The sequence below is a fragment of the Bos indicus genome, chromosome 15 (genome assembly GCF_029378745.1).
Source record: "Bos indicus isolate NIAB-ARS_2022 breed Sahiwal x Tharparkar chromosome 15, NIAB-ARS_B.indTharparkar_mat_pri_1.0, whole genome shotgun sequence".
NCBI lineage: Eukaryota > Metazoa > Chordata > Mammalia > Artiodactyla > Bovidae > Bos > Bos indicus.
In genome coordinates, this window is record NC_091774.1 from 24,824,696 (window position 1) to 24,842,231 (window position 17,536).

The window sequence follows — 17,536 nt, forward strand, 5'->3', positions numbered from 1 at the left end:
TTAATAAGCCTGTACCCATGCTCTCTTATGTAGTTACTTTCTGAATTGTGGGCAGTGAGAATTTAAGAAGCATTTCTGTCTATCAAAAAAAAATCAATGTTTCTTTTAATGAAAGGGGGTTAGGAAAAACAAAACACACTGTTCCCACTGTACTGTTTGCAGTTGCTGTTCATTTGATGATACCAGGTTTCCATTAGCTTAGTGTAATTCAAGAGTCCAATAATCATTGTCAAATGCTGAAGATGTTCTGCATAAGTCTGATTTAGAACAGCTATTTGGATCTCAATTATTAATGAAATTAGTGTCCTGAATGTCAGCAAGAGCATTGCCTTAGGTAAAGGCTGTAAAGGAAATCATATTAGTGTGGAATTTCCCCTCCTTAGGGGCTCCTCTTAGATTACATTATTCACTTAGCTATCTCCTGTCAGGGAAATTGAAATGTTGGCCATGATCTGATCCTGGGGCAGAACCAAATGGAGAAGTTAAGGGGTATTGCAATGGCATCGGCTCCAAAACATTTGTGTGGTGTTGGTACTGCCTTTCGTCCCGTTCAGTGTTTACAAAACAGCATCGGCAAGGACGGCATAAACCGGCAAACAGAGAAGAATGGAGCAGAAAGGAGCTCTTTTAGGAAAGACTGAGTGGCACTCTACCCAGTAGGCAAGCTGTGTTTCTCATCTTCAGGACGTGCCTGGGGAATACTGGCAGGTGTGATGGCTCCTCTGTGGCCCTTCGTCCTGGCAGCTGCCTCAGGTGAGTGCGTCAGTGGTTTTACTAGGCGTCGAGTATTCACACCTAGAACCTAGAGACAAGCCTTTCTACGTTGTGCTGTGTAACTCCTCACAAGTGTTTGCTTTTATTTACCATCTGTAAAATGCCAGGCCTGTGAATCTACAAGGAGACCAACACTCTGTTGTGACTTTGCTCCTACAATTATAGGTGCGTATATCCATAGGGCCACACACAGTGGGGCTTTCCACAAAGTTAAAAGTATGCTCTGAAATGTGAACAATTGTTGGATAAATTTCTCCTTCCTTAGAAATCAAGCTCTCTTTACAACAATTGATGTTGAGGGTTTGGGGCATTCTGTTTCAGATTTACTTTTATGTCTGAAGAGTATATTTTTATTATCCAAAATAGTCTTGGTCTTTAGAAGCCCACGGAGAGAGTCCCTTGGATCCATCATAGCTACAGGCACCTGAGTGTCATTTTGGTGTTAGGGTTTTACATCTAGTCCTACAAAGTCTGTATAGACGTGGAGTATTTCTCTAAAGATGAGCTGTAGAAACTTGCATGTTTTGAATGTACAGTTCCCCTAAAAAAATACTTAAGAAACCAACACATATATGTTGTGTGTGTATGTGTATATATATATATATATATATATATATATATATATATATATTTCCCCCCCTACATTTCTGGAATTAAACTTCCATGGTGCCAGTATTAACTCTACCCTATTGAACCATTTGAGTTAGAATACAGTTGGTTCCTAGAAAACATACACAAATCAAAAATTTATGTTCATGCTAGTGTTTCCCAACACCCCTTGTTCCTGAAGGTTCTCCTAGAGCTCATATCTGAATTTCCATGTTTTAAAATATAACTGAAAGTAGAATGAGTCAATTACAGAGATGAGGAAGGAATTTGGTGGCCAAGCAGCTGGAAATGATTTTTTTATTGGATAGAGAAGAAAAATAGCCACTTATCATTAAAGTTTAAAAATCCTGGATGTTGAACTTAAAGGATAAAAGCATCTTAATTATAAAAATGAAAACAGAGGAAATTTCATTAAATGCCAAATGGGTTTCTTAGCAGAAAATAATTGTCAACATTAAACGAAGCAAGATAAAATAGAAAAATGAAGGTTTTGAAAATAGAAGAAATTCTTCTTAATGATTTCTCTTTTTAATGTTTTGTATTACGCTTGATTTTTGTTCTAAATGTGGCAGAGAAAGTGTTTTAATAGCATCTCATAGTCAGCACTTGACCATAAATCATACTGAGAACGTTCGTTGCAGAAAAATTTACTCTTTGAAAATTTTACTGGGTTAATATCAGGTTGATTTATAAATATAAGAGCACTTAACAAACCACCAATTTAGAGCTGAACCCAGAGGCAGTGTGCTGGAATAGGATAGGAGGCCTGAATTAGAACCTCGTGGTCCTATCACACTGCTCACCAGCCATGTGACCCTGGGTGAGTCCATGTACCTCAGAGATTCTGCTTCCCTGTAAGTTAACTTTTTATTTTGCATATTCATGAAGGCCAAATAAGAAAGCGTTATGAAATCATCAGGTGCAATGCAAATTTAAGATATTGTTGACCCCAAAACACACAAACCCAGAAAATAACAATGAGCTGTTTCTTTTCCAAAACTGTACACCATGCAACTCTTCCTTTTTGTTTTAAATGTTATTTATTTATTTTATGGGAGTATAAGTGCTTTACAAGGTTGTGTTAGTTTCTGCTGTAGAACAAAGTGAATCAGCCATGTGTGTACATAAATCCCCGCCCTCTTAGCCCTCCCCCCCAGCACCATCCCACCCCTCTAGGTCATCACAGAGCGTGGAGCTGGGCTCCCCGTGCTCTACAGCAGGTTCCCACTGGCTGGCTGTTTTACACATGGTAGTGGGCGTATGCAAGTCTTCCTTTTGAAGGGCTACTCACGCTGTTCCCAGGATTCTCAGGGAGCCAGGTCGGTGTAGTATCAGAGTAAGAGCTTGGTCTTTGGATCCAGATCTGCCTCGTTTCAATTCCATCCTCTTCGCTTGCAAGCTGTGTGATCTTCAGCAGTACTAACCTCACCAAGCCTAGAGTCCCTCACCTGTGAGTCCTAACAGGGTTGTAGGGTACCTATCTCATAAAGCTCTGGTAGAAGTTAAATGAGATAATTTACATAAAGGACTCAGCCCAGTGCCTGGCACACAGCAAGTCATTTAATCAGTATTAGATATTTAATAATACCACACACCTAAACCTTGTAACCTCTCAGATATATGTATTGTTATCTATTGTTCAATAGAAATTGATCAGAGACTAGACAGGAAATTCAGGCAAGTCTTTACTGGGGCCCCTGCTGCAGCAGGGAGAAGTTACACAACAGGTTCCCTAGCTCACACTCAGAGCTGAGCTGGCTCTTTACATGCGATGAAGCTAGGGGCAGGTCTGTGATCGAGCCAGAGGCGTGGCTTAGGTGTTTTGCCCACCACTTTGGTAGTGTTGTAAGCAGGGGGCAAACAGGGTAGCTTTTGCTCCCCACTCTTCAGAAGTGGCGTTTGGGATTTTGGTCTTTTTGTATCTTGTTCATAATTTGCCCCCAACTACACATGCACATGGTTATTTTTAGTCCCTTACAGCTTCTTTGTATTCTGTTTCTCCAGGAGACGTTTGCCCAGGTACAAACACTACAGCAGAGGACCCTAGGTCCCAGGTCCCAGCCTGTTGCAGTACTAGTCTCTTATATCCTAAAGGTGGTATACTCATAAACCAGAAACAGCTCTTTTCATCAAAGTGCCCAGAACACTTTAAGATAGGTGTGTATGTAACTCATTGAAATAAGGAAAGCAAAGGAATAATTCTATTATATTCTTATCTTTTTAAAACCTCTCTTTACCTAGAAGTGCTTCACAACTCAGTTCATAACACATTCTACTTTTCAGAAATCTTACAAGTGCATTGTTTGATGCTGGTTATTAGCATTCAAGGAGGCAGTGCTAGTGTGGTGTCTTTCCTGGGTCTGTTGATAGCCTCCATCAGTGTCTGTTGAAACATCACTGAACTGTGAGTCATTTAGTGCTTGTGTGAATGTCACATTAGCTTTCAAGGGGCATAATTTACTGTTAATTAATGGTCACTTAAATCCTTAATCTCTCTCCTGTAATTGATCTTTCTCCTCAGGCAAATTTGTATTCATAGTAGAAATGTAATTTATTATTTCTTCCCATTTTAAACAAAGAACTGTTTCCCCCTGTAGTTTATTTAGCCATGCTTCCCTTTGCTTCTTTTCTCCTATCACTCCCGGTTTCTCTTTTGTTCTTGTTTCCAGCTTCCAGAACTTTCTCTTTTTACCCAACGACTTTGATTCATTTTTGAAAATATGTTTATCCATTAGGGACCTATATCCCCAGGAAAGATATCAGAGGGGAATTTGAGGCCCTATGAGCAGAGGGTGTAGAGAACATTCATTTCTCAGAATTATTAACTCTGTCTCGGGTGGTTTCCTATATTGAAACACGCACATTTCCGTGTTTTCCCAGCTGGGACTTGGGAGATTCCAAGCGAGGTAAAACTGAAGTTGCCCTAAGTGAAATTCACAAGAAAAACACCATACTAATTTTTCTTTGGAGTCCAGAATTCTCTCCCATGGGGTCGGCCAGCAAGAAACAGTCCCAAGCAGAGAGATTGCAGGAGAAGGGGGCAGAAGATAAGATGGTTGGATGGCATCACCAACTCAATGGACAGGAGTTTGAGCAAACTCCAGGAGATAGTGAAGGACAGACAAGCCTGGCGTGCTGCAGTCCATGAGGTCACAGAGAGCCAGACACAACTTAGCCAGTGAACAGCAGCAAAACAGAGATTCATACCACATCTTTGACCATCGCAGTTCACAAAAACTAAAGATGATGCGTGATGTGAGCCACCCACCTTAGTTCCCGCATGCCTAAAGAGCGGCTGCCTCTTCTGGCGTCTTGTTGGATGAATAGTTAGGGAGTTTAAAACACTCATTAGATTCCCGGCTCGGATGGTAATGAAAGTGAATATTCCACTGCCCACAATGAGTCTGGAACGTCCCCTCCAGCACCGTCGTTAGCATTTTGGTCACACTGACATTGATAAATCATAGAAATTGCTGCCTGTGGCGGCAAGTGACACGGCATCATTCATAAAGAGATGGGTATAAACAGGATTGTCGCACAGGGGGAAGGTACCTCATTTCCAGTTTCCTGCTGGAGCCTGCGTACCTTCAGCAGCTCATCAAAATAACCATCAAAACCGCTGAGAGTCGCGGTGAATTCACGCGCAGGACACCATGGATAGAGTTCGCCCGCGCTGTGGCGGGGGGTGTGCAATTTGCTTCAGTCCAATGACTGAGGGAAGCTTTGAATCCCCCAGGGGCCAACAAAGCTGGTGAACAAAATATCTTTTTGCAATTTCGAGAAAGCCCTCACAGATTTGTCACTTCCAATTGCTGGTGCTCATTTCTCTTGCTTGCTTCCCCCTGGCCTCTCCAGCCTCGACACTCATCACAGTTCCTCCACAAATCAAGATTCCTGGGTCACAGGAAATGGTTGTTCCCTGGAACCTCAGAGAATTTTCCCAAAATGAAGATCTCGTTTTCTGACAAGTGCATTTTAAGACAGACTGAGTGAGAGAACAAATATGAGTTTTGAGGAGAAAAATATGAATAGGATTCTCCTTGATCCATTATTTAGAAATCCACACAGCTCTTTGGATTCAAGTGGTTTGTCCATGTTTCTGCTTAGATTTTTTATGTGATTTTTGAATTATAAATGGAAAAATCAAAAGAAAAATCCAAGGAGGAAGCTGGTTAAGTGCATCAGAAGCTTTCTCCTGTGTACCAGGAGGGGGTGATACAGGAATAAAGAAAAGATGCTGTCTTCAAGATGCAAGATAGCTGTAAAAATGGAAACGTAGAGCAAGTTTGCATCCTCAGAGATGGAGTTGATTTATTTATCTTTACAGTGAGATTTCTCCATTGGGCATTTAGGCCATCAGCTGACTTAATTGTTTATTCTTTATTGAAGTATAGTGATTTACAGTGTTCAGGTGTGCAATAAAGTGACACATTTACACACACACACACACACATGTACAGGCTTTCCAAGTGGCACTAGTGGTAAAGAATCCACCTGCCACTGCAGTGGACACAAGAGATTTGATCCCTGGGTTGGGAAGATCCCCTGGAGTAGGGAATAGCAACCCACTCCAGTATGCTTGCTTTGAAAATTCCGTGGACAGAGGAGCCTAGCAGGCTACAGTCCATGAAGCTGTAAAGAGTTGGACACGACTGAGCACTTTTACTTACACATATATATTCTTTTTCAGTTTCTTTTCCATTGTAAGTTATGATAAGATGTTGAATATAGTTCCCTGTGCTGTATGGTAGGTCCTTGGGCTTTTTTTTTAAACCTATTTTATATACTGTGTATCTGTTAATCCCTAATTCCCAACTTATCCCAACCCCCTCTTTCCTCAGAGAAGGTGATGGCAACCCACTCCAGTACTCTTGCCTGGAAAATCCCATGGACGGAGGAGCCTGGCAGGCTGCAGTCCATGGGGTCGCGAAGGGTCGGACACGACTGAGCGACTTCACTTTCACTTTTCCCTTTCATGCATTGGAGAAGGAAATGGCAACCCACTCCAGTGTTCTTGCCTGGAGAATCCCAGGGATGGGGGAGCCTGGTGGGCAGCCGTCTATGGGGTCGCACAGAGTCGGACATGACTGAAGCAACTTAGCAGCAGCCTCTTTCCCATTTGGTCACTGTAAATTTGTTTTCTGTATCATCAGTGTATTTTAAATGTGTCTGACAAAATGTCCATGAGTTGGTTGTGAACTTCAGCAGATTGGGGTGAGCTAAACACTGTATTCTTCCAGGAGCGACCAAGCCCTGGGCAGTCTGAAGTCTCCTGAAGATGCTAAGTTCTTATTTTCACCCTCACAGTGATAGCTTTCTTTTTCAGGAATCCTGGCCATAGGTATGCCTCATTCCAGGAGTCCTGCTCTGCATCATCTCACCAAGCAGCTATTACAGACGTATCGGAAGGAAGTAAGGCCAGTTCACAACTGGACCCAGGCCACCACTGTGTATTTGGATGTATCTGTTCACGCCGTGCTGGATGTGGTAAGGACCATCCCACCGTCTCCTAGTCCCATGATTCTTTTGTAAAACTACCAGCTATTTATGCAAGAGAAGTTTTTTCTTGAGACTCTCATTGAGCCGATAGAGAAGTTAGTGTTAGATTCATCTTAGCAGTGAGCCTGGGGTATCTATTTATTAGGCAAATCATGCTGACTCGCCCCCAACTTACACTGTGAGGGGCAGATAGTCTAGAAATAGGAATTTCACAGAATTAAGATGCTTTCAGAATTGTGGGCATAGGTCACACACATATTTTATGAGTATTGCTGCAACCAGAAATGGTAATAGATATTATTTTCTGTGGTTCGCATTTCTTAGTGGTAACAGTAGGTTTATGAAAACAACTTCTACAACTTACTGCTTGCAATTTTAAAATGAGGAAAAAAAATGTCTTGGTTTCCTGAGTTTTTAAGGGACTTTATACCTAAGACATTTGCTAAGGGTGGTAGAAAGATTTGTTTATTAAAGTGTGTCTTTCCTACTATGGCTTAAAAATAGGTTATTGTGGGAATTAAATGAGAAAATGCATGTAGTTACTAGAGATCTTAATAAACCCTCGGTAGATGATAGACTGTATAATTATCTCTGCTTCTTCCTTCTCCTTTTTCTTCATTACAAAGTCTTCAATATTAATAGATTCTATATTTACTTTGATTTCTTTTAAAATCAGACTTTACTGAGCTTGTTTGTTAACATGGTTTAAAATTTTTTTCAATTTACTTTTCAAAACCTTTTTCCAGTTGAGAAGTAATATACAGATATTGAAATGCACAAATGTTAAGTGTACAGTTCAATGAGTTTTGATAATTGCATGCACCCACATAATTCATATCCCTATCCATATATCAAACGTTTCCATCACCTTACAAAGATCCCCCATTTCTTTTCCAATCACCATCCCCTCCATCCGCAGGGAAAACCACCATTCTGATATCTGTCATCATAGATTATTTTTGCCAATTCTGGAACTTCATAAGAATGAAAATTTACTGTATGTACTTTCTTGTGTCTGGATTTTTCATTCAGCATAATTTTGTTCCCTGTGTTTATTTATTTTTTAATATTTTTATTGTGGTAGAAGCCAAGTAATATAAAACATACTATTTTAATGATATTTAACTGTACAGTTCAGTAGCACTAAGGACATTCACACTATTATGCAACTTTCATCATCATCCATCTCTGAAATTTTTCACCTTCCTAAACTGGGACTCTGTCCTCATCAAACGCTAACTCCCCATATACCTTCCCCACCCCACCCCACCCCACCCCCTGGCCCCTAGCGTCTACCAGTGTACTTTTTGACTCTCTGAATTTGGCTATTCTGGGTACCTCATATAAGTGGAATCAAACAATATTTGTCTGAACCTAATGTATATTGAGATGTTTTTCGAGGTTCATTCATGTTGTACATAGTAGCTTTTCTTTTTTATTGATAGGTATTATTTGGTTATGGCTATACCGTGATTTATTTATCCACTCTCCTGTTGATAAGCATTTCTGTTGTTTCCAGTTTTAGTATATTATGAATAAAGCTATGAATGTTTCTGTACAAGTATTTTGCTGTACATATGCAAAACCTAGACGTGGAATAAGCACCACTTCTCATAGAATAGATGTATATTTAATGAGAAACTGCCAGATTGTTTTAGAAAGTGATTGTACCTTATAACTCCCACCCGTCAGCTATGAGAGTTCTCATTTCCCCACATCTTCACCAGCATCAGGTATTATCGGTTTTGTTTAACTTTAGCCGTTATGGTAAACATGTAGGAGTATTTCACTGTGGTTGTGTTTTTTTATACATCCCATGACTAATAAATAGGGACTCTTTTCTAATGTGCTTATTGACCACGTGTGTATCTTTCCTAGTGAAGTATCTGTTTAAGTCTTTTCCTCTTTTTTATAGTGTTGGTTGTTGTTGTTTTTTATTATAGATGAATAGGAATTGCTTGTGTATTCTGAATACAAGTCCTTTGTCATCTATGTATTGTGAATGTTTATTCTCACTCTGGCTTGCCTACACATTTCCCTAATGGAGCTTATGATGAACAAAATTTTAAAATTTAATGAAGTCCAATTTTACCAGTTCCTTTATTTATGGTAGTGTTTTCTGGATATTGTCTTAAGAAATCTACTCCACGTTCATCAAAACATTTCCTATATGTTCTTTCAGAAGATTTATGGTTTTTAGTTCCTTATATTTAATTCTATGATATGTTGAGAATTAATTTGTATAATGGTGTGAAGTATAGGTCAGGGTTTTCATTGTTGCTGATGTGTGTTTTGTTTTTGCATTTAGAATTTGTTCCAGCACCATTTTTAAAAAAGTTTCCCTTTTTCCATTGAATTGCTTTGGTATCTTGACTGAAAATTAAGTTAACTGAGAAGTGTCAGATTATTTGTTATGTTGAAATCAGATAGTATGTGTCCTTGAACTTTATTCTTCATTTTTAAGATAGTTTGACTTCTTAGGACCTTTGTACTTCCAAATAAATTTTATATTCAACTTATCACATTTTACTTAAAAAAACCTGCTGGGAGTTTATTTGGAATGCTGTGAAATCCACAGAGAAATTTAAGGAGAGAATTGATATTTTAACAATATTGAGTTTTCCAATTGTTGAATATGGTATTTCTCTCCATTTATTTGGGTCTTCAGCAGTGTATTATTTTTAATGTAGAAGTTTCGTACATGTTTCTATTAAACTTTTTCCATAGTATTTTTGATGCTGTTATAAATATTACTTAAAATTTTAAATGTTCTATTTATTTGTTGCTATTATAAAGAAACTGGATTAATTTTGTATGTTGACTTTGTATCCTGGGACTTTGCAAAATTCACTTACTAATCCAGTAGTTCTTTTAAAATTAATATTTTCTATATATGCAATCATTTCATTTGCTAATAGTTTTACTACTTCCTTTTTTAATCTGTGTGCCCTTTATTCTTCTTATCTTGTCTTACTGCATTGTCCAAGACCTCTACCAGTGTTAATGGGAGGGACAAGAGCAGATATCTGTAATCTGTTCCATCCTCAGGGAAAAATCTTTCACCGTTAAATATGGTGTTAGTTATAGATTTTTCATAAATGATCTTTATCAAGTTGAAGAAGTCCCCTCCTATTTTTGTACACTGAGAGATATTTTTAAAATCATGAATGTTATGAATTACACCAATATTTTTCTCAATCAATTTGAATGGTCATATGATTTTTATTTTATGCAGTTAATATGGTAAATTATTTTTGATTGATTTTCAAATGGTAAACCACTCCTGCATTCCTAGAATAAACTTTACTTGATACTGATATGTTAACCTTTTTATATATTTCTGAATTTGAATTCCTACTTATGATAGGTTGCATCTGTGTTAATGAGGAGTATTGGGCTATGGTTTTATTTCTTGTAATGTAGTTGTCTGTTTTTGGTGTTGGTTTTATAAAACCAGATGAAAAGTGTTCCCTCCTCAGTTTCCTGAAGGAATTGTGTTAATACGGATAATTTTTTCCCCTAATGTTTGATAGAATTCACCAGTAAAACCATCTAGGGCTGGAGTTTTCTTTGTGGGAAGGTTTTTAAATATAAATTCAATTTCACTAACAATATACAATTTTTCAAATTTTCTATTCTTGTGTCACTTTTGGAATTTATATTTTTCAAGGAATTTGTCTGTTTTATCAGAGTTGTAAACTTATTTTCTCATAATATTCCCTTTTAATTCTTTTAATGTCCAAAGGATCATCAGTGATGTTACCTCTTTCATTCCTCATATTAGCAATTTGTGTTTTCTCTTATTTCCCTTGACCAATATTGTCAAATTGTTTATCAATTTCTTTCTTTAAAGAACCAAATGTTGCTTTTGAATTTTCGTTTCAGTTTCTATTTCACTTCTATCTACTCATGTTTATTTCCTTTATTCTGCTTGCTGGGCACTTAATTTGTCCTTCTTTGTCTACTTTCTTAAAATGGAAAGTTGTATTATTGAGTTTAAACCTATTTTCATTCCTACTTTTAGCATTTAAAGTTATAAGTTTTCCTCCAAACACGAACTTAACTGCATCTTATGAAATTTTGATGCATTTCAAAATTTGAGGTATAAATTATACAGACTGAAACTCATCTTTTTAAAGCCAATCCCTTCCCCCGCTGACCCCAGTCTCTGGCAACCACAGATTTTATTTTTCTCCCTATGTTTTTGCCTTTCTCATATACATGGAATCATATTGTGTTTTCCTCTTTGTCCTTTGGCTTCTGTCACTTAGAATAACGCCTTTGAGATCCATCCACGCTGTGTTGTATGTGTGTGTGATCCATGTATCAGTAGTAGTATTCCATTGTGCAAATGGACTGCAATTTGTTTATGTGTTTACCAGTTGTTTGACATCTGAGTTATTTCTGAGCTCGAGCAATTTTGAATAAAATCACTGTAAATATTTGCATATGTTTTTACTTCTGTTGGATAAATACTTGCGAGTGGGATTGTTGAGTTGTATAAGGCAATTTTAACTTTACAAATGAAACTGTCAAACTGCTTTCCACAGTGGCTGGACATTGTACATTCCACCTGCAAATTATGAGCATTTCAGTTCCTCCACATGATTACTACACTTGATATTGTCAATCTCTTTAAACGGTAACCATTCTGTTAGCTTTGTGGTGGTATCTCAATGTGGTTTTAAACTCATTTCACTAAAGACTAATGATGTTGAACATCTCTCTGTGTGCTTATTTGTCAACTATCTATCTTTTAAAATGAAGTATTCACTCAAACCTTTTACCTTTTTTTCAAATCTTTTACTTTTTAAAAAAAAAGTTGTTTGCTTTCTTATTATTGAGTTGCAAGAGTTCTTTGTAGAGTGTTAGTCTATTTCTGGATTCTATTCTGTCCAGCTAGTCAATATATTTCTCCTTACTTACATCAATATATTGTGTCAATTATTGCACATTACAGAAGTCTTGAAATCAGGTGGTGTGAGTCTTCCAAACATAATTTTCTGTTTTAAAATTGTTTTGACTCTTCAAGGTACTTCGCATTTCCATACACACTTAAGAATGTATGTTCATTCATTTACTTAGTTCACTCATTCACTTAGTTCACTCATTTCTGTTTTTAAGACTGACATATTTTTTATTGAGGTTACATGAAATCTATAGATCAATTAAAGGAGAGTCAGAATCTTAACTTCTAATCCATGACAACACTGTATCTCTCCATTTGTTTAGTTCTTTAATTCTTTGTGTAATGTTTAGCATTTTTCAGTTTTGTACTGTTGCTGCTGCTGCTAAGTCGCTTCAGTCGTGTCCAACTCTGTGCGACTCCATAGCCGGCAGCCCACAAGGCTCCCCCATCCCTGGGATTCTCCAGGCAAGAACACTGGAGTGGGTTGCCATTTCCTTCTCCAATGCGTGAAAGTGAAGTCACTGAGTCTTGTCCGACTCTTAGCGACCCCATGGACTGCAGCCCACCAGGCTCCTCCGTCCATGAGATTTTCCAGGCAAGAGTGCTGGAGTGGGGTGCCATTGCCTTCTTCATCAGTTTTGTACATATCTGGTTAAATTTAATCTCTAAGTAATGCACATTTTTGATGCTATCATAAATGATATTTTAATTGTAGGTTTCTGTTTCTTGCTAGTATACAAAATATAAATGATCTCTATATATTGGCCTTAACCCTGCCATTACATTAAATTTTGAGCCTTTTTGTAGATTTTTTTCAGATTTCCTATGTAGAAGATCATGTTGCCTGTAGATAATGAAAGTTGTACTTCTTTCTTTCCAATCTTTATACCTTTTCTTTTATTGCTTATTGCACTGGCTCAAACCTCTAGTACAATGTTGAATAGAAGGGGTACACTGTTCTATAAATATAAATTCAATAAACATGTTTACAGTATTGCTAAGGGTTCTTAAAACTTCAATGTTTTTTGTTGTTGTTCTATTAATTCATGGAGAGGTGTGTAAAAATCCCCAACTATATTGTGGTTTGTCTCTTTCTCTGTCATGTTATTAGATGCATATACATTTAAGATTATATGTCTTCTTGACAAATAGAACCTTTTACCATTATGAAATACCCTTCTTTACCTCTGGTAATACTTTTTTTCTTGAAGCTTTTTTTTTATGCTTACTTTTTGCATGGTATATATTTTGCCTTCCTTTTATTTTCAGTATCTGTGGCATTGTATTTAAAGTCATTTCTTAGAGCAAGTAGTTTGGTCTTGCTTTTTCCCAACTTTTTATTTTTAAATAATTATAAATTTATTGGAAGTTGCAAGTAAATTTATAGAGAGGTTCTGTCCACCCTTCACCCAATGCCCCCTGTATTTATCTTACATAAATTTGGTATAGCAGCAATACTAGAAAATTGACATTGGTGCTTATTCTGATTTCTCTAGTCTTACATATACTTCTTTGTGTGTATGTGTATTTGTGTGTGTGTTTCTCTGTAATTTATTATACATGTAGCTTTGTGTAACCTCCACTACCACCACATCCATCTACACGATCTTCACCATAGGGTTCCCTGATGCTGGTCACTTACAGACACAATCCTTTCTTCTGACAACTCCTGGCAACCAATGGGTCTCTCCTCCATCTTTATAATTGTGTTATTTGAAGACTACTATATAAGTGGAACCACATAGTATGTTCCCTTTGAGGTTGCCTTCTTTCATTCAGTAGAATTCCCTTCAGGTTCACCCAGGTCTCTGTGTGTATATCAATTGTTCACTCCTTTTTGTTGCTGAGTTCCAGGGTACTGCTGTTTTAACCTGTCAATCTGTGCATTTTAATTGGAGTGTTTTATCCATTTATGAATACCATCTTGTTATTTGTTTTCTAGCTGTCTCATCTGTTTTCTGCTCCTCTTATCCTGCCTTATTTGGGATAAACTAAATATTTTTTAATATTTGATTTTAGTTCCTGTAAAATCAAATTGACTTTTTTGCAGTCCCTCTGTGTATTATTTTTAGATGTTATTTTAGGGGTTTCCATACCCATCATTAACTTAATATAATGTACTTAGAATTAGTGTTATTATAGTTCATAAAATACACAAAACTTACAACAGTAAAATTCCACATACCTGTTCCCTTTACATTTGCATACATAATGTATCCTACAATACAATGTTATTATTTTAATGTAGTTTGTTAAAATAATTCAATAATTTCTCTTTAATTTATTTTAATGGAGGTGGTTTTCTACGTTAATATTTGAGTGCTATGCTATGAATTACAGACTCTGATTTTTTGACTGAGATTCAGGTATTGAAATTGATGGAAAATAGTTTAAAGTAAAAGTATAAATTATCTGTTATAACAGGGTTCAAATTATTTTTTATCTGATGTAAGTTATTTTAGCATAATTTTTCTCTAGCTTAGATAAACCCCTACTCATTAGTTCCTCATAAGCACGTGCATTTAAATGGAGCACACACAAAAAATCCCCCATTTAGCAAACAGTTTCACTTTATCCAGCTTTACTTTCCCATTCACACTAGTAAAAGCACTATATCCAGGATCCTAGAAAATACTTTTTAATCAAATGGCAGAAAATGCCCACTCTTACTCTCCACAATGTAGTCTTACACAATGCTCCAATAGAAAACTCCTTTAAATCTCTTTTCTATTTTGATGTTGATCTAGAATTTTAGAGACAATTTTATGGGGCTGCATCTTCACTTACTTAAGAGATATTCAGTTCAATTCAGTCGCTCAGTCATATCTGACTCTTTGCGACTCCATGAATTGCAGCACACCAGGCCTCCTTGTCCATCACCAATTCCTGGAGTTCACTCAAACTCATGTCCATCGAGTCGGTGATGCCATCCAGCCATCTCATCCTCTGTCATCCCCTTCTCCTCCTGCCCCCAATCCCTCCCAGCATCAGGGTCTTTTCCAATGAGTCAACTGTTTGCATGAGGTGGCCAAAGTATTGGAGTTTCAGCTTCAGCATCATTCCTTCCAATGAGCACCCAGGACTGATCTCCTTTAGGATGGACTGGTTGAATCTCCTTGCAGTCCAAGGGACTCTCAAGAGTCTTCTCCAACACTGCAGTTCAAAAGCATCAATTCTTCAGTGCTCAGCTTTCTTCACAGTCCAACTCTCACATTCATACATGACCACTGGAAAAACCATAGCCTTGACTAGATGGACCTTTGCTAGCAAGGTAACATCTCTGCTTTTGAATATGCTATCTAGGTTGGTCATAACTTTCTTTCCAAGGAGTAAGCATCTTTTAACTTCATGGCTGCAATCACCATCTGCAGTGATTTTGGAGCCCCCCAAAATAAAGTCAGCCACTGTTTCCACTGTTTCCCCATCTATTTCCCATGAAGTGATGGGACCAGATGCCATGAGCTTCGTTTTCTGAATGTTGAGTTTTAAGCCAACTTTTTCACTCTCCTCTTTCACTTTCCTCAAGAGGCTTTTGAGTTCCTCTTCACTTTCTGCCATAAGGGTGGTGTCATCTGCATATCTGAAGCTATTGATATTTCTCCCAGCAATCTTGATTCCAGCTTGTGCTTCTTCCAGCCCAGCGTTTCTCATGATATACTCTGCATAGAAGTTAAATAAGCAGGGTGACAATATATAGCCTTGATGTACTCCTTTTCCTATTTGGAACCAGTCTGTTGTTCCATGTCCAGTTCTAACTGTTGCTTCCTGACCTGTATATAGGTTTCTCAAGAGATATGTCAGGTGGTCTGGTATTCCCATCTCTTTCAGAATTTTCCACAGTTTATTATGATCCACACAGTCAAAGACTTTGGCGTATTTCATTAGTCCTCGCTATTTAGTTGTCAGTAGGTTATTATGTCTGTATTGTTTATTGGACATTGTCCAATGGGAGAAGCATGATTTGAAAAAGACATGATATGAACCATGTTACATGAAACTCCAACACGGGGATAACATCAGCTTTGAGTAAGAGACGAAGACAGGTTTCTAGGTCTTTCCTCATCCTTCTACTTTCTGACTTCATATTGATGAAGGTAAAGTAGAATTGCTCAGACTTTGCTTTACAGGCTTATTTTGAGATAAGGGAAAGGAGTAAAGTTATATTAATATTTTCCCTTGGAACAACCATATCAAATTGAGTTTTGTTTTGTTTTTTTTTTTAGAAGTTTAGTGTTTATTAAAAAAAAAAACAATAATCACCAAAAGAATTACTGAAAACCAGGGCAAATTAGTTAACATTCACCAAATAATTTGACACCCTTAAAGCCTGGGATTATCATTGCTGTAAACTATAAAAACACTAGGCCTCTGCAAGAACTTAATGCATCACTCCATCAATGACAGTGAACTTGGAGCTTCTGGTCTGGCAATGCTTAGCTGCCCACATGACATCTGGAATCCAAATCTGTCCACATAAGTGCAAAGAAATGCCCTGTAGGCCAAAGCTTCGAGAACAGTACAATTCATGCCACTCCACTCCTTGTTGCCTACCCAGTACCTCAGGGCAACTGACAGTTTTAGATCGCTTACATGACAATCACATCAAGAGATGAGAATTATTAATATCTTTTGAAATAGTGGTTTTTTAAAAAATGTTTCACTTGTCTGTACTAGTTGAAGGTATTGAATTTGAATTTTTGGTCTAACTCTTCCTACCCTGATAAGAGAAAACAAATCATATCCATTATGATAGGTAAGGAGAACACTGTTATTTTTTCAAAGATAATGCTTTACTCCACTGTTGTGAAATATACTGTTTTTTACAAGAATATGTTAGACATATCCTTTTACTGGATATGGAAAACTTGTCTTCTGAAATATGGAAAAATCTTACATTCCACCCCTCTAGTTTCTTCCCTATCTCCTGTCTTGACTTTATCTTCTACGTGTACTCAATGTTACAATGAACCTGAACTTCTTGGATCCTGTCTGTATGCTGTTCATTCTGCTGTTTCCTCAACTGAATGTGTCTTCTTTATCATTCTCCATCTACAAAAGATTAGAACCCTCAAATCTCAGCTCCTAAAAGAGATTTTACTCAGTTCTCCAATCTGGCAGCAATGTCTCCTTCCTTTGAATACAGTGAAGTATGTGTATTTCTCTATGCACATGGTTGACAGTTAAAATGACACATACTATGCTGCTGCTGTTTCATCACTAAGTTGTGTCCAGCTCTTTGCGACACCATGAACTGAAGCCCACCAGCCTCCTCTGTCCTTGGAATTTTCCAGGCAACAACACTAGAGTGGGTTGCCATTTCCTTCTCCAGGGGATCTTATCAACCCAGGGATTGAACCACCATCTCCTGCATGGCAGGCGGATTCTTTACCACTGAGCCATCTGGCAAGCCCAAAATGTCTCACACCCTAATGTATTAATAGCTACTTGAGGGACTTCCCTGGTGACGCAGTGGTTCAGACTTCACCTTCCAATGCAGGGGGTGCCAGTTCAATACCTGGGGGAGCTAAGATCCACGTGCCTCGTGGCCAAAAAAAAGACGTAAAACAGAAGCAATATTGTAGCAAATTCAATAAAGATTTAAACATAACCTATATCAACAGTAATAATAATAATAATAATAACACTATTTAAAACTAGCTACTGGAGGGAAGGGTTTTCAAACTCATGATCCTATTTACCACAATATCCAGGACAATATATCTTACTTCGGGCTTCCCAGGTGGC

The 17,536-nt window shown here is 37.6% G+C and overlaps 1 protein-coding gene across 1 annotated transcript in view; it reads left to right on the forward strand.

The window, feature by feature from the left end:
• Positions 1–271: 271 nt before the first annotated feature.
• The window catches only part of HTR3B (5-hydroxytryptamine receptor 3B), a 45,168-nt gene continuing 27,903 nt past the window's right edge, over positions 272–17,536 (forward strand). Inside the window, exons 1-2 of the mRNA XM_019974182.2 lie at positions 272–753; positions 6,710–6,870. Coding sequence (XP_019829741.2) covers positions 714–753; positions 6,710–6,870 — 201 coding nt within the window. The 5' untranslated portion in view covers positions 272–713. The remainder of the gene's footprint in view (positions 754–6,709; positions 6,871–17,536) is intronic.